Source organism: Rhynchophorus ferrugineus, unplaced genomic scaffold (genome assembly GCF_030347505.1).
Source record: "Rhynchophorus ferrugineus isolate W39M unplaced genomic scaffold, kcgeb_rfMv2 rfM6, whole genome shotgun sequence".
Classification (NCBI taxonomy): domain Eukaryota; kingdom Metazoa; phylum Arthropoda; class Insecta; order Coleoptera; family Curculionidae; genus Rhynchophorus; species Rhynchophorus ferrugineus.
The window spans coordinates 45587667-45606757 of record NW_027472585.1 but is presented as its reverse complement, the minus strand read 5'-3'; the positions used below and the strand labels follow the sequence as shown (position 1 = coordinate 45606757).

General features: G+C 29.1%; 1 protein-coding gene across 4 annotated transcripts in view; it reads right to left on the bottom strand.

Annotated features, from left to right (window-relative positions):
- Window positions 1-19091, bottom strand: part of Shab (Shaker cognate b) — a 190610-nt gene continuing 171519 nt past the window's right edge. For all 4 annotated transcript variants that reach the window (XM_076407100.1, XM_076407104.1, XM_076407102.1 and 1 more), the window contains 6 exons: window positions 15292-15597; window positions 6122-6287; window positions 5390-5575; window positions 5087-5298; window positions 2600-2782; window positions 1-2533 (listed from right to left, as the gene is read on the bottom strand). In XM_076407100.1, coding sequence (XP_076263215.1) covers window positions 2609-2782; window positions 5087-5298; window positions 5390-5575; window positions 6122-6287; window positions 15292-15597 — 1044 coding nt within the window. In that variant the 3' untranslated portion in view covers window positions 1-2533; window positions 2600-2608. The remainder of the gene's footprint in view (window positions 2534-2599; window positions 2783-5086; window positions 5299-5389; window positions 5576-6121; window positions 6288-15291; window positions 15598-19091) is intronic.

The following is a 19091-nucleotide window of genomic DNA, read 5'->3' as shown; positions in this document are numbered from 1 at the left end:
TTTTAGAATTATTTATATTTTTAAGCAGTTAATAGTTCAGATTAACAATAGTGTGTGTGTGTTTTTTTTTTTTTGGTTTTGGTTGATGAGACATATAACCGAAGATCACAATCATCAATGATTTGAAACAGGATACACGATGTTTCTTTTTTGATTTTGGGTATTTCGAAGTACGAAATAGTTCGGAGGATCGTTATCAAAACTGTCTTCCCCCCTCGGAACTATCTCGTACGTCCTGGTTTCGAAAACAATATCAACTCAAAATTAAGTCACTAATAGCATACTAAATCCTATCGAAACGGTAAAAGGTATGACAATATATTATTAAAAAATCGCACGCGTCAAAGAAATATAATCGATCATCATCAAGTTCTCCTTAAAATTAATATAATCACAGATTAAAATAAGCTTGGCCAGTCAATTATTTATTTTTTTCTATTAAATAGAAAAACTCAGTTTACGGTAGATAGTTTGTTATTGTAGCGGCATCTATTTTCTTAAAATAATGATGTTTAGGATTTGGCTAATTTAATAAATTAAAATGTGTTTGAGGTTACTGTCTTTGATTTTTCATAAACAACAAAATATTTAAGGTCTAAATATTCAAAAAGCATTTTGTCAGTTTTTGAATTTAATTTTAAGTTTATATTTTTTTCTCGACTTTACTAAAGATTTATCTGGAGTGGATCTATTATTTAAAGTAGGCTCTGGACTACAGTCTTCAGCATTAAATTTACTGACTAGAGAGTCATCCCAGAAAATATTGGTTACTAGAGTGACAGTTGACAAATGGAAAAAAAATTATGGAAATAGAATCATTATGTTAAAGTCCTCAAGTAAATTTTATTTATTTATTTTTTACGAACTGGAAAAACAAAGAAAAAAATATAAAATATTTCATTTTTCCCTAAAAACAATCTATTACTCGACATTCAACGCCAACATCATGAGACATTATATCAAGTTGCTGTTGTATCCTATTGAAACATGTTGTGTCAACTTAGATGTCAAATTTTCGGTAGGCTTTGTGATAATTTAAAATTGATATGTAAAATTACTAAAAATTACTATGTTAAATAAATTACTATGAAATTACTAAGAAAAACGTCAGCACGTCATAGACGACGACGAATATAATGCAGTTTGTAAAAATATAAAATCTCTTTTAAATTCCAAACTATAATTTTTTCCAAGTTAAAAAGAGATCGATTGCGAACTGATGCATCTATACGCGTAATGCTAATCAGTCTGTAAAATTCAATTTGGGTTAGTAATGGCGAGCCATGTTGCCAAATATCTACAAAATTCTTTAAAATATTATTGATAATAACTAACGGTTAAAAATTATCAATAAATTGTAATAAAATACGTATAAAAATAAAGTGGTTAATAAAAACAATGCTGTATTACAACAATTCATATATGTGTTAATGTCAGTATGAATTTTTAGTAAAATTTCCGAATATTAAAATAGAATCTTGTTCGTTTTTTCTTTGGATATTTTACGCAAATAGCTTCTCCAGGTTTTCATTAAAATTGTAATAATTTCACACTTATAGTAGAATGTCAGATATTTTGCTTCTTACTGATGGACAAAATGCTTGTGAAACATCGCTCCCTTGTTTTGAATCAAATAAAAAGTAATTTTGCGATGCTCCATTGTTTTAACAAAATAGATTCCGCGATAAAGATGTACCTAGATATTTATTACAATTTGGTATCGCGACAAACACATCAGATATAATGAAACTTAGCCGTTAAATCGTTTTAATTCGTATTGCTGTATTCATTGACTATCATTTAAACGATTCGATTGAAAATATTAACACAACCATTTTATATAATAGTCATTCGGTGAGGTTCTGGCCGCGGCACTTCCCCGAAGCGTCCACAGCCCACTCGAAGCGTCTATAAACACTAGCAACAAAATACTCTTCTTTTGTTTCGTTTTTGTTTTCATTTTTAACTAGAACGTTATATCACTTGATCCAGTTAGCACTCGTATATTATTGTAAAAACGCGATTTTTTTTGTTCTGCATGAGTTCGTGAAACGAAATATCTGAAGCGGACATGCCCGAAGCTTTCTATATTTTATCGAATATGCTTGTTTTTTGTTTATTGTTGCTTGAATTGGTAAACCTGCACTGATATTGATCATCGAGCCCGTAAATCAAACCAATCCATGAATAAACAACGATGCATCAGCTGTGGATTAATTAGCGTTTCATATATAAGTGCAAGTTTAAAGTATCATTATGACCAAAGATAGCGATTGTTTTTTGTTTCGTATAAATAACGTCGACCAAGCAAAGACACTTGTCCCAAAAAAAAAAACAAATGACCGAAGCACTAAATTTTATATATTGGTGTAATACTTTGTTCTTTTCCGATGCGGGTGTATATGTGTGAGTGTGGGTGGCTATGTTTTGAGATCCTGCGCTATTCCTGATGCTTGAAGAGCTTCCATATCAACAGGTCGGCCAAACGGAACTTCATCGACCTCTGGGCTATGTCGTAGAGTGATCCAATTATCTGAAACGTGATGTTCGTTTGTTTTAAGGTGGTGGGCAGTTCGATGACGGAGGGGCGGGGGATTACCTTCGAATGCTACGCGGACGGATGCACGTGTCCTTTTGATATGGAATTGGGATGCCGGCAAGACACTGGAGGCGTTGACGTGGCACCCAGGCTACTTAAACCAGGAAGCAGGCGAGTTTCCTCGGTGGGGGAATAGTTCGCTTCGTCCATGGGAGGTGGCGGTGGACATATATACAATGGGACCTAAACAAAAATTCATTAATTTATAAAGAATGTGAATTACATTTTAGAGGCGTTTAAGTAGATTGTGTATCAAATCTGCAGTATATTTAAAGTTTATTTGTATATGCGTCATCAAGAGACAATATTTTCCTTCTCATTTTATTCTACTTAAAAAGTGACACAGTGCTGTCTGATTAGTTCGAACACGTAGACGAATGAGCCTGTCAAAGTCGTCCAGTTGTCAGACGTATGCAAAATTCTTGAAAGCAATAGTGATAAGAGATAGACTAACCTATAAATTATTGTGGCTGTATAATTAACTGTAGTTTATAGATATACTATAATGTTAAAATAAATTATATTTGACAAAAATTTTGTTCAATTATTTTACTTAGATTAGAATTTTGTTATGTGCCGAAGCCAAAATGAAGTAAAACTCAGAGTTGACGCGGAAACATCGCGACTTTTTGACGTCATTAATTCAGATGACGGGGATTCACTGCTGTTTTGAATAGACTATAGAACTAGTGTTGAATACATGAAAATTTATTATTGTCAATATACTTCGAATTTCGTAAGTGTACTTATAAGAGAAATATTGGACTGTCCCTAAATATTTTTATTTTCGATGGAGAAGAAGTAGTTTGGTAATGAATGTTAGTTACAACCAACATTCAAATCATTCAAAAAAGAATGAAAATGTAGTGTAAATTTGTACGACTCTTTCTATAAGTTTTTTTTCATTTCCCAAGAATATATCTCTTTAATTTACGACACAATTCATTAAAAAAATTAATGCATTTATTGTTTTCTTCTTCGTGGTTACCCTAGTTCACTGCTGTTTTGAATAGAGTATAGAAATAGTATAGAATACATGAAAATTTATTATTGTCAATATACTTCGAATTTGGTAAGTGTACTTATAAGAGAAATATTGAACTGTCCCTAAATATTTTTATTTTCGATGGAGAAGTAGTTTGGTAACGAATGTTAGTTACAACCAACACTCAAATCATTAAAAAAAGAATGAAAATGTAGTGTAAATTTGTACTATTATTTCTATAAGTTTTTTTTTATTTCCCAAGAATATATCTTTTTAATTTACGACACAGTTCATTTAAAAAATTAATGCATTTATTGTTTTCTTCTTCGTGGTTACCCTAGTTCACTGCTGTTTTGAATAGACCATAGAAATAGTATAGAATACATGAAAATTTATTATTGTCAATATACTTCGAATTTGATAAGTGTATTTATAAGAGAAATATTGAACTGTCCCTAAATATTTTTATTTTCGATGGAGAAGTAGTTTGGTAACGTATGTTAGTTACAACCAACACTCAAATCATTCAAAAAAAAAGAAAATATAGTGTAAATTTGTACTATTCTTTCTATAAGTTTTTTTATTCCCCAAGAATATATCTTTTTAATTTACGACACAGTTCATTTAAAAAATTAATGCATTTATTGTTTTCTTCTTCGTGGTTACCCTAGTTCACTGCTGTTTTGAATAGACTATAGAAATAGTATAGAATACATGAAAATTTATTATTGTCAATATACTTCGAATTTGGTAAGTGTACTTATAAGAGAAATATTGAACTGTACCTAAATATTTTTATTTTCGATGGAGAAGTAGTTTGGTAACGAATGTTAGTTACAACCAACACTCAAAACATTCAAAAAAAAATGAAAATGTAGTGTAAATTTGTACTATTCTTTCTATAAGTTTTTTTTTATTTCCCAAGAATATATATTTTTAATTTACGACACAGTTCATTTAAAAAATTAATGCATTTATTGTTTTCTTCTTCCTGGTTACCCTAGTTCACTGCTGTTTTGAATAGACCATAGAAATAGTATAAAATACATGAAAATTTATTATTGTCAATATACTTCGAATTTGGTAAGTATACTTATAAGAGAAATATTGAACTGTACCTAAATATTTTTATTTTCGATGGAGAAGTAGTTTGGTAACGAATGTTAGTTACAACCAACACTCAAAACATTCAAAAAAAAATGATAATGTAGTGTAAATTTGTACTATTCTTTCTATAAGTTTTTTTTTATTTCCCAAGAATATATATTTTTAATTTACGACACAGTTCATTTAAAAAATTAATGCATTTATTGTTTTCTTCTTCCTGGTTACCCTAGTTCACTGCTGTTTTGAATAGACCATAGAAATAGTATAAAATACATGAAAATTTATTATTGTCAATATTCTTCAAATTTGGCCAGTGTACATTTGTATATTTTTTGAAAAATATTGTATATTTGGAAAATAATTTTGTATATCCCTATTAAACTTTATTAATGTACCTGGTTAACTTCAGCTGACGGTATACCCTTCCTGATATTTTCTCCATCTTTATTCATAATATCGTCTAACAAAAATAATTGTGATTTGAGCGTTCGGTTTCGGTCCAGTTCTTGCTGATATGCTGTTGATTGAGTTTTTGAGCTTCGTGTTCTTACGTTAAGGCGACTTGGGGGGGATGATGGTGAAAAATCGGGTCCCATATCAAAAACACCTGTTCAACGTCATTTTATGAGTTATATCTGATATTTTAACAAATTTTCTACTGATAGTAAATAAGATTATGCATTTTTTAATATAAATACCTGAGCCGTTATCCGATATGAGTCTTTCGCTTTCGGGATCAATTTCTTTGCCTCGACCACTGCCACTGCTGTCCGCTTTCTTCAAGATCGATTTCGATCTTCGGTGGAGCTCTAGCTGGGGGGACGTAGTTCCTCGACTGTCCATCGAATCGACGGAAAGCGACGACTTACTGCCGCCATTTTTACCTTAAACATTACAAATAACATTCACTATTTTATCTTCTTAAAATGTTGTATAGATGTTTAATCTAGAAGTTTGAAAAAATCATTTATTCTTCATATTTTCAAAGTTTTAAGAATATGCCTCTAAAATGATTTTTCTATATTTAAATTATTTTCGGAGATACTGGAGACTTTGGAAGTTCTACTGAACAGAATTACTTTAAATTTGGTGTGATTGTTGCGCCTCCCCCACTACACATCCTTCTATTGTAACAAAATTTTTATTTTTACTTTATTTTAAAAGTTTGAAAAAATTAATCTTGTTTTTTTCGAAAGGTGGACAAAATGAGTAAATAGTGAGGGGAAATACCTAAAAAAACTGCACATTTTTCAATAGTAAATAAATGTGTTAGAGTATTTGCTTCTATCATACTTGAACTGCCCTCGTAGCACCTATTTTCATTTTTTCAATCCACACTGTCCTTTTCAAACAGAGAAATACAAAAGCACTAATAGATATAAACGATTTTATTTTTTTTTAAATTATCCTAACTGAAATAAGCACAGTACCTGCTCTAGAACCTCCTAAGTTATGTCCGAATAAATGCTGATTAAGAATTCGTGTTGCTGAAGCCAAGCCCCTCGTCGGTATCAGAGAAATTTTCTTTCGCTTCTCAAGACTCTCCTGTGATTCCCGCTTCTGAGGATCTCCAAACCTCGTCCTCGGTCTCCCAGCCTAAATAAAACATTACTATAGTACGATATATAGTTTTAGTACAGTTCACTATCAATAGATCTGAACATATCGTGGCCTCTCAGCAATTAATGCTCAGATGCTATATCAGCTTCATAAGATAACAGATTCTCTTCCGTTTTTGTTCGAATAATACTAATATACTAAATTTTTATCATATATAAGCTTCATATACAACGTGGGGCAAAGTTACCCTAGTTCACTGCTGTTTTGAATAGACCATAGAAATAGTATAGAATACATGAATATTTATTAGTGTCAATATACTTCGAATTTGGTAAGTGCACTTAAAAGAGAAATATTGAACTGTACCTAAATATTTTTATTTTCGATGGAGAAGTAGTTTGGTAACGAATGTTAGTTACAACCAACACTCAAATCATTCAAAAAAAAATGAAAATGTAGTGTAAATTTGTACTATTCTTTCTATAAGTTTTTTTTTATTTCCCAAGAATATATCTTTTTAATTTACAACAAGTTCATTTAAAAAATTAATGCATTTATTGTTTTCTTCTTCGTGGTTACCCTAGTTCACTGCTGTTTTGAATAGACCATAGAAATAGTATAGAATACATGAATATTTATTAGTGTCAATATACTTCGAATTTGGTAAGTGTACTTAAAAGAGAAATATTGAACTGTACCTAAATATTTTTATTTTCGATGGAGAAGTAGTTTGGTAACGAATGTTAGTTACAACCAACACTCAAATCATTCAAAAAAAAATGAAAATGTAGTGTAAATTAGTACTATTCTTTCTGTAAGTTTTTTTTTATTTCCCAAGAATATATCTTTTTAATTTACAAGTTCATTTAAAAAATTAATGAATTTATTGTTTTCTTCTTCGTGGTTACCCTAGTTCACTGCTGTTTTGAATAAACCATAGAAATAGTATAGAATACATGAATATTTATTAGTGTCAATATACTTAGAATTTGGTAAGTGTACTTAAAAGAGAAATATTGAACTGTACCTAAATATTTTTATTTTCGATGGAGAAGTAGTTTGGTAACGAATGTTAGTTACAACCAACACTCAAATCATTCAAAAAAAAAAATGAAAATGTAGTGTAAATTTGTACTATTCTTTCTATAAGTTTTTTTTTATTTCCCAAGAATATATCTTTTTAATTTACAACAAGTTCATTTAAAAAATTAATGAATTTATTGTTTTCTTCTTCGTGGTTACCCTAGTTCACTGCTGTTTTGAATAAACCATAGAAATAGTATAGAATACATGAATATTTATTAGTGTCAATATACTTCGAATTTGGTAAGTGTACTTAAAAGAGAAATATTGAACTGTACCTAAATATTTTTATTTTCGATGGAGAAGTAGTTTGGTAACGAATGTTAGTTACAACCAACACTCAAATCATTCAAAAAAAAAAATGAAAATGTAGTGTAAATTTGTACTATTCTTTCTATAAGTTTTTTTTTATTTCCCAAGAATATATCTTTTTAATTTACAACAAGTTCATTTAAAAAATTAATGCATTTATTGTTTTCTTCTTCGTGGTTACCCTAGTTCACTGCTGTTTTGAATAGACCATAGAAATAGTATAGAATACATGAATATTTATTAGTGTCAATATATTTCGAATTTGGTAAGTGTACTTAAAAGAGAAATATTGAACTGTACCTAAATATTTTTATTTTCGTTGGAGAAGTAGTTTGGTAACGAATGTTAGTTACAACCAACACTCAAATCATTCAAAAAAAAATGAAAATGTAGTGTAAATTTGTACTATTCTTTCTATAAGTTTTTTTTTATTTCCCAAGAATATATCTTTTTAATTTACAACAAGTTCATTTAAAAAATTAATGCATTTATTGTTTTCTTCTTCGTGGTTACCCTAGTTCACTGCTGTTTTGAATAGACCATAGAAATAGTATAGAATACATGAATATTTATTAGTGTCAATATATTTCGAATTTGGTAAGTGTACTTAAAAGAGAAATATTGAACTGTACCTAAATATTTTTATTTTCGATGGAGAAGTAGTTTGGTAACAAATGTTAGTTACAACCAACACTCAAATCATTCAAAAAAAAATGAAAATGTAGTGTAAATTTGTACTATTCTTTCTATAAGTTTTTTTTATTTCCCAAGAATATATCTTTTTAATTTACAACAAGTTCATTTAAAAAATTAATGCATTTATTGTTTTCTTCTTCGTGGTTACCCTAGTTCACTGCTGTTTTGAATAGACCATAGAAATAGTATAGAATACATGAATATTTATTAGTGTCAATATACTTCGAATTTGGTAAGTGTACTTAAAAGAGAAATATTGAACTGTACCTAAATATTTTTATTTTCGATGGAGAAGTAGTTTGGTAACGAATGTTAGTTACAACCAACACTCAAATCATTCAAAAAAAAAATGAAAATGTAGTGTAAATTTGTACTATTCTTTCTATAAGTTTTTTTTTATTTCCCAAGAATATATCTTTTTAATTTACAACAAGTTCATTTAAAAAATTAATGCATTTATTGTTTTCTTCTTCGTGGTTACCCTAGTTCACTGCTGTTTTGAATAGACCATAGAAATAGTATAGAATACATGAATATTTATTAGTGTCAATATACTTCGAATTTGGTAAGTGTACTTAAAAGAGAAATATTGAACTGTACCTAAATATTTTTATTTTCGATGGAGAAGTAGTTTGGTAACGAATGTTAGTTACAACCAACACTCAAATCATTCAAAAAAAAAAATGAAAATGTAGTGTAAATTTGTACTATTCTTTCTATAAGTTTTTTTTTTATTTCCCAAGAATATATCTTTTTAATTTACAACAAGTTCATTTAAAAAATTAATGCATTTATTGTTTTCTTCTTCGTGGTTACCCTAGTTCACTGCTGTTTTGAATAGACCATATAAATAGTATAGAATACATGAATATTTATTAGTGTCAATATATTTCGAATTTGGTAAGTGTACTTAAAAGAGAAATATTGAACTGTACCTAAATATTTTTATTTTCGATGGAGAAGTAGTTTGGTAACGAATGTTAGTTACAACCAACACTCAAATCATTCAAAAAAAAAAAAATGAAAATGTAGTGTAAATTTGTACTATTCTTTCTATAAGTTTTTTTTTATTTCCCAAGAATATATCTTTTTAATTTACAACAAGTTCATTTAAAAAATTAATGCATTTATTGTTTTCTTCTTCGTGGTTACCCTAGTTCACTGCTGTTTTGAATAGACCATAGAAATAGTATAGAATACATGAATATTTATTAGTGTCAATATATTTCGAATTTGGTAAGTGTACTTAAAAGAGAAATATTGAACTGTACCTAAATATTTTTATTTTCGATGGAGAAGTAGTTTGGTAACGAATGTTAGTTACAACCAACACTCAAATCATTCAAAAAAAAAATGAAAATGTAGTGTAAATTTGTACTATTCTTTCTATAAGTTTTTTTTTATTTCCCAAGAATATATCTTTTTAATTTACAACAAGTTCATTTAAAAAATTAATGCATTTATTGTTTTCTTCTTCGTGGTTACCCTAGTTCACTGCTGTTTTGAATAGACCATAGAAATAGTATAGAATACATGAATATTTATTAGTGTCAATATATTTCGAATTTGGTAAGTGTACTTAAAAGAGAAATATTGAACTGTACCTAAATATTTTTATTTTCGATGGAGAAGTAGTTTGGTAACGAATGTTAGTTACAACCAACACTCAAATCATTCAAAAAAAAAATGAAAATGTAGTGTAAATTTGTACTATTCTTTCTATAAGTTTTTTTTTATTTCCCAAGAATATATCTTTTTAATTTACAACAAGTTCATTTAAAAAATTAATGCATTTATTGTTTTCTTCTTCGTGGTTACCCTAGTTCACTGCTGTTTTGAATAGACCATAGAAATAGTATAGAATACATGAATATTTATTAGTGTCAATATATTTCGAATTTGGTAAGTGTACTTAAAAGAGAAATATTGAACTGTACCTAAATATTTTTATTTTCGATGGAGAAGTAGTTTGGTAACGAATGTTAGTTACAACCAACACTCAAATCATTCAAAAAAAAAATGAAAATGTAGTGTAAATTTGTACTATTCTTTCTATAAGTTTTTTTTTATTTCCCAAGAATATATCTTTTTAATTTACAACAAGTTCATTTAAAAAATTAATGCATTTATTGTTTTCTTCTTCGTGGTTACCCTAGTTCACTGCTGTTTTGAATAGACCATAGAAATAGTATAGAATACATGAATATTTATTAGTGTCAATATATTTCGAATTTGGTAAGTGTACTTAAAAGAGAAATATTGAACTGTACCTAAATATTTTTATTTTCGATGGAGAAGTAGTTTGGTAACGAATGTTAGTTACAACCAACACTCAAATCATTCAAAAAAAAAAATGAAAATGTAGTGTAAATTTGTACTATTCTTTCTATAAGTTTTTTTTTATTTCCCAAGAATATATCTTTTTAATTTACAACAAGTTCATTTAAAAAATTAATGCATTTATTGTTTTCTTCTTCGTGGTTACCCTAGTTCACTGCTGTTTTGAATAGACCATAGAAATAGTATAGAATACATGAATATTTATTAGTGTCAATATATTTCGAATTTGGTAAGTGTACTTAAAAGAGAAATATTGAACTGTACCTAAATATTTTTATTTTCGATGGAGAAGTAGTTTGGTAACGAATGTTAGTTACAACCAACACTCAAATCATTCAAAAAAAAAAATGAAAATGTAGTGTAAATTTGTACTATTCTTTCTATAAGTTTTTTTTATTTCCCAAGAATATATCTTTTTAATTTACAACAAGTTCATTTAAAAAATTAATGCATTTATTGTTTTCTTCTTCGTGGTTACCCTACTTCACTGCTGTTTTGAATAGACCATAGAAATAGTATAGAATACATGAATATTTATTAGTGTCAATATATTTCGAATTTGGTAAGTGTACTTAAAAGAGAAATATTGAACTGTACCTAAATATTTTTATTTTCGATGGAGAAGTAGTTTGGTAACGAATGTTAGTTACAACCAACACTCAAATCATTCAAAAAAAAAAATGAAAATGTAGTGTAAATTTGTACTATTCTTTCTATAAGTTTTTTTTTATTTCCCAAGAATATATCTTTTTAATTTACAACAAGTTCATTTAAAAAATTAATGCATTTATTGTTTTCTTCTTCGTGGTTACCCTAGTTCACTGCTGTTTTGAATAGACCATAGAAATAGTATAGAATACATGAATATTTATTAGTGTCAATATATTTCGAATTTGGTAAGTGTACTTAAAAGAGAAATATTGAACTGTACCTAAATATTTTTATTTTCGATGGAGAAGTAGTTTGGTAACGAATGTTAGTTACAACCAACACTCAAATCATTCAAAAAAAAAAATGAAAATGTAGTGTAAATTTGTACTATTCTTTCTATAAGTTTTTTTTTATTTCCCAAGAATATATCTTTTTAATTTACAACAAGTTCATTTAAAAAATTAATGCATTTATTGTTTTCTTCTTCGTGGTTACCCTAGTTCACTGCTGTTTTGAATAGACCATAGAAATAGTATAGAATACATGAATATTTATTAGTGTCAATATATTTCGAATTTGGTAAGTGTACTTAAAAGAGAAATATTGAACTGTACCTAAATATTTTTATTTTCGATGGAGAAGTAGTTTGGTAACGAATGTTAGTTACAACCAACACTCAAATCATTCAAAAAAAAAATGAAAATGTAGTGTAAATTTGTACTATTCTTTCTATAAGTTTTTTTTTATTTCCCAAGAATATATCTTTTTAATTTACAACAAGTTCATTTAAAAAATTAATGCATTTATTGTTTTCTTCTTCGTGGTTACCCTAGTTCACTGCTGTTTTGAATAGACCATAGAAATAGTATAGAATACATGAATATTTATTAGTGTCAATATATTTCGAATTTGGTAAGTGTACTTAAAAGAGAAATATTGAACTGTACCTAAATATTTTTATTTTCGATGGAGAAGTAGTTTGGTAACGAATGTTAGTTACAACCAACACTCAAATCATTCAAAAAAAAAAATGAAAATGTAGTGTAAATTTGTACTATTCTTTCTATAAGTTTTTTTTTATTTCCCAAGAATATATCTTTTTAATTTACAACAAGTTCATTTAAAAAATTAATGCATTTATTGTTTTCTTCTTCGTGGTTACCCTAGTTCACTGCTGTTTTGAATAGACCATAGAAATAGTATAGAATACATGAATATTTATTAGTGTCAATATATTTCGAATTTGGTAAGTGTACTTAAAAGAGAAATATTGAACTGTACCTAAATATTTTTATTTTCGATGGAGAAGTAGTTTGGTAACGAATGTTAGTTACAACCAACACTCAAATCATTCAAAAAAAATGAAAATGTAGTGTAAATTTGTACTATTCTTTCTATAAGTTTTTTTTTATTTCCCAAGAATATATCTTTTTAATTTACAACAAGTTCATTTAAAATATTAATGCATTTATTGTTTTCTTCTTCGTGGTTACCCTAGTTCACTGCTGTTTTGAATAGACCATAGAAATAGTATAGAATACATGAATATTTATTAGTGTCAATATACTTCGAATTTGGTAAGTGTACTTAAAAAAGAAATATTGAACTGTACCTAAATATTTTTATTTTCGATGGAGAAGTAGTTTGGTAACAAATGTTAGTTACAACCAACACTCAAATCATTCAAAAAAAAATGAAAATGTAGTGTAAATTTGTACTATTCTTTCTATAAGTTTTTTTTATTTCCCAAGAATATATCTTTTTAATTTACAAGTTCATTTAAAAAATTAATGCATTTATTGTTTTCTTCTTCGTGGTTACCCTAGTTCACTGCTGTTTTGAATAGACCATAGAAATAGTATAGAATACATGAATATTTATTAGTGTCAATATACTTCGAATTTGGTAAGTGTACTTAAAAGAGAAATATTGAACTGTACCTAAATATTTTTATTTTCGATGGAGAAGTAGTTTGGTAACAAATGTTACATTACATTAGTTATTACATTACAAAATATTACTATTAGTACGATATACAGTTTTAGTACAGTTCACTATCAATAGATCTGAACATATCGTGGCCTCTCAGCAATTAACTCTCAGATGCTATATCAGCTTCATAAGATAACAGATTCTCTTCCGTTTTTGTTCGAATAATACTAATATACTAAATTTTAATCATATATAGGCTTCATATACAACGTGGGGCAAAGTCCCACCACCATTTTGATTGCTTATAACTTTGTTCAAAGAAAAGATAAGTGTAAGTTTGTTTTTCACAAAAAGTTTATTTGGTCTTTACCATGTTTTTGTCTTGTTATGATTGAAAAATTATATCGGCTAAATGGTGACCGTGATTCGGCAAATTTCGGCTCTCTTGAGGCATTTTTCATGACATCCTGCAACATATGAGGCTGAATTTCTTCGAATTCCTGACGAATATTGTCTTTAAGATGTTAAATCGTTTGTAGCTCAATCACAAGAACTTTTAATTTTGAAAAGCCCCATAAGAAAAAGTCTGGTGCTGTTAAATCCGGAGATCTAGCTGGTCATGTTAAATCGCCACTTCGCGAAATTAGTCTTCGTGGAAAAACGTTATTCAAAAATTGAATTGTTGAACGAGCTGTGTGTGCTGTGGCCCCATCTTGCTGAAAGCAGATGTCCTCTAGTCCTTGCTCTTCCATTTCAGGCACAAGAAAATTTCGAATGATGTCTTGGTACCGTTCAGCAGTAACAATAACTGCAATTCCTTGGCCATTTTGAAATAAATAAGGATCAATGATGTTTCTAGCATGAATATCACACCATGCAGTTGTTTTAACGGATGCAATTATGTTTCATGAATTAATTGAAGATTCTGTGTTCTACATAATGGACTGTTCTGTTTATTGACGTGGCCACTGAGAAGAAAATTTTAAATTTCACCAGACAGCCTTAGGATTGCATTACTGTACCCAAATCGTTGATAACGATCTCTCAGTACCAATTTTTGGACTAATTGAATACTGTACAATTCGAGCAAACATAACAATGTGAGTCTTAAACATGACACTCTCAACTACGTGTTCTAAAACCGGTGAAAACATTAAAACATTAAAAACATTAAAATAGAAAGGGATAGCCCCACCCACCGTATTCTCCAAACCTTGCTCCTAGTGATTACTACTTGCTCCGATATATGAGTTGTGAAATGCTTACCTTCTTATGAAGATACCAAAAAATGGGTCGATTAATGGATGGCCTCAAAAGATATACCGTTATTTCGAGATGTAATCCGTAAACTGCCTTAAAGATGAGGAAAAGTAGCGACTATCGATGGACAATCATACTGGATATTTGGCAATAAAGTTTTAAATTAAAAAAATCCTTTAAGACTAATTTTTAGGCCTAATATAATACTTAAAACAAAGTTTGATACTATGTTTGAAACCGAATGTAACAAACAAAATAACAAACAATGTTTCATTTAACAAAGTCTAGCGACTATGCTTCAATATCTTTGCACAAATTTCAGAGATACGAATCGAGAGTTCCTTACTTTTGAATTATTTGCCTAGAAGGAAACTTTCTGGAAGTTCCATACACATAATCTTCATAAAATATATTATAAATGAAGATGGGACAAAGCTTTACATGTATCACATAAAGCCAAGCCAGCAATCTCCGGAATGTAGTTTAAAAAATAATCAATATCCACAATAAAGGAGTTGACGACTGAAATTATATTCATGTTTTGAGATGCCTGCATGAGAATATTCTACGAAAACGACCAAATTCGTAGAAGGTACGTATAGTAACACACAATTTTAGTTCAATAAAAAGTTTTGACTGGTACACTTTATAAATCCGATTGATTAAAACTCATTATTGTAGTGATTTTTATCCAATTCTAAACTTACTAACTAATTGTAAGAGAATTAGCTGCAGGAGCTGCATATATTGATAGCAGACATTTTACCTGAAACCTAGTCTTTCGATGCTTCGGTCCGGGTGAATCGTTCAAACTAACCCTGCTCCCTCTATCCATAATTTGCCCGAATCCACCGAAATTGCCCTGCTCGTCCACTGGAGAAGCTCCCAGGCTCCGTAAGGCCGTATCTCCGCTCGCTGACTTTTTTACGGTCGGTATTCGTTGGGGAGGTGGGGGAACCGGAGGCGGTGGCGCCGTAGGACTGTTATCCGTCGATTTATCCAGCGGATTGACGTAAAGGTTGCTGTCGAACACTATCGCAGTGGGTTCCAGGATCTCCGATGTTAGGTCTCCCTGTTAAAATAGAATAGAAAATTGTTTATATAAAAAACGGCATGGTATATCAAGTTATACTGAACCGATTTGTTTGAAATTTTACGCTAGCCTTCTTTATATATGAGCCAGAAAAACCACTATCATCTGTTGCATTCATTTGCCCTAACATCGCAATCACACTACGTCGTCTGTTCAGCGCGAGACAAATATAGACGACAGTAAAAGACCTTGCCATCCATGTCTATACAAGTTTCTATTGGCTAGCATTGCACTCGCGCACTTGTTCTAATCTAACCTGACAGTTTTCATAACTCGCGTCCTTCGGTACCACAGTCTTAGTTATGGTTAGATGTCATTTTTAGGTTACTTTTTTATTTACATTTTGTTGAGGTAATATAATTATTTCATAGGCAAAATTAGCAGCAGATAATGCGAAAATAAGTGTATAGGGTATGAATTATTAGTAAAATATTATCATTCTATAACACAAATTTTGCAAATTGTTATGGAACAGGAATTTGTTAAGGATATATTTTTAAGTTAAATAATATGGAAACAGAAGTTATTTGAACATTATAGTAAAGGTAAGAATGAAATATGGTCATGTTTGTATACGTTTTCTGTCTATTTGTTGTTATACTTATATCTTTCTGACTTTACAGATATTTCAAAAGAAGAAAAAAGCTACAACAAAGCTAAAAGCTAACGAAGTATCATGAATTTCGAGCATCGTGTAAATATAAGGTGTATTTAATAGAAAGTGGTTGAAACAAATTGGTAGGTATTCATTCATATTCCTGACTGATATTTACTGCTAAAAGTAAGAGAAAAAATGAAATAATACATTACGCTTTTAGTAAAACATGTTTAATTTTTTACGTTTGGATACTGGAAAGTATTGCTGTGTTTCCACCTCTATAAATATATATGAGTAATTAATATTACGTTAATATAATGTTGATTTTTAAATAGCTTTTTACTTTTGACCCAAGAACAAAATAGTTCCCATATTTAGTTACTTTCCTTCCTCTATTTACATGGCTTTTATTTAAACAGAAACATACTGCGAGGAAAAAATGGCAAAGTCTTATTTGTACTTGCAGTAACGAAAACATGTCTATTTCAACTGATATTTCGTACAAAAGAAAATTTAATTTTAGTTTTCCACGAATCAGTTCAATTTGATGGTATTATTCCCAGAAATATATTCTAATTACTCCGATATTTTGTATTTATTTTCCCTATATAATAGACCATCATAGCACGTATAATTGTTTGCCTTTAAAGTTCAATAGTGCTGAAATAATAATGACCATATAAAATATAAACTGCAGTTCTCGTTTTCCACTTGATTTTGATGAAAATAAACAATACGTTTCAGCTATTCACGGATAAAGCGTGATTACTAAAACAGGAAACAAAACAGATAACGAAAAACAGAAAAAGCAATGCCTAATTGGAAATACTGAAAATATAAATATATAAAATATTTTTAACAGAAAAATTGAACCGACTTCAAAAAATAAATGAGGAGTTCACAAAAAATTTAAAAATAATGAAACTTACATTTTTAACAGAAAAAAAAAACATTTAAAATAAAATATGTACATAATAATCGCTATAATAACCAAATAAAAATAAACAAAAACCTTATTTAACTTATCTACTACACGTATTTTATATTCTACTAGCGACCCGCCCCGGCTTCGCACGGGTGCAATGCTGATACTAAATTAAATACACTACAGAAAAAATATGAACGTTGTATATAAAAACATAGCGGCCCGCTCCGACTTTGCACGGGCATAAAATATATATGCCTATATCACTCAATGGAAACATGATTAAAATCGATTCAGTATTTTTGGTTCATTCATTACTGTCCTTGGCCTGCACGCATTAAATTTGGAGTAAAACAATTCCTCTTCCCCTATACTTACTATGAAGATTTCCTACTATCTTTGGAATATCTAAATTCATACAATTTTTATTACATTACACATTTTTAAACGCAAATTTTAAATTTGTAATATCTCCGAAAATATTTGTTTAATTTACATGCTGTAAGGAACCATATTGATCTATATTAATTGCACACTGTATTTAAGGTACTTAATTCGATAAGGATTAATGCCGTATTGCTTAAAATAGTTTCGTAAATAAGCCATTTTCTCACGTAAAAAGTAAACAATAAAAATGGTTAATGTGGGTTATCCTTAAAAGATAAACATTTACCATCGCGGACTTTTTTGTAGACCTTTTTATGGTGTACAATACTGTAGTACATTAATTTGATCTAACTCGTAGGGTTAGGCAGCATTTTTGCTAATTGCTAAATAAGCCTAAAAAATAGGTTAATTTACGACATCACGTTAGAAACCTCTAAAATTAGCAATGTTGCCTTAGTATATTATGCACGTATTATACATATAAACCTTCCTCTTGAATCACTCTATCTATTGAAAAAAACCGCATCAAAATCCGTTGCGTAGTTTTAAAGATTTAAGCGCACATAGGGATATAGGGACAGAAAAGGCGACTTTGTTTTATACTATGTAGTGACTATATACACACTTTAGCTTAATACATAGCTAAATCTATTTATCTATTTACAATATTATTTTAACTACTACTAACTCAGTACTTGGAGGTTGGTGCCGAACCCAAACATATACATTAATTTAGATTTGTCTTGTTGGTAATTTAATTTTTTGTATAGGTCACAAAATTATATTATTATTTTCTTAACTTCAATGGACCTTTGAAATTTGTGGTTTTCCCTCGACTAACCCCCACCCCCTTCCCCCAAAGAGTCTTTTTAGTTCCAATGGGACCACCTCGGAGGTGCACTCTTTCGAATAAAAAAAGAATTTTGAAAATCGGCCCACAAAAATATATATTCAGCCGAACATAGAACCTCCTCCTTTTTCGAACTCGGTCAAAAATAATGAGCTTTATTTTTGAAGGGGATATTCTAGTCTGGAAAATTCCAAAAATTCATTTTTTTCATATTTTAAGGCTAAACCCTCTATGAATATGCCTCAAAAAGGATTTTTCGATATTTACATTATTTTGGAGATATAGTCTTTCTCGAAATTTGAAATTTAGTGAGAACCTTCGGTAGGGGTGTTAAGAAAAAAAAATTGATACTTACGAAACCGATAAAAATATTGAGAAATATGTTGATATTTTTAATAATTCCTTACAATCAAGTACTAAACATTACTCGGCCATTAAAAATAAGTACCAAGTTAAACACTAAAAATTTATTTAGTAGTTTTTTATAATGTTTAAGAAATATAATTATTTTTTTTGAAAAAATATCGAAAATTATCAGTATACAAAAATATCGATATATCTATTTGTTTTCTGCATCCCTAGCCTTCGATATACTGTTTAATTCAAAAATGTAAAAAATGGGTAAAGTAATTATATTTTACGTAGAATTATATTCTTTAAACATATAATAGATATCTAGTAAAAAAAATGGATAGTACAACCTGGGACAAAAG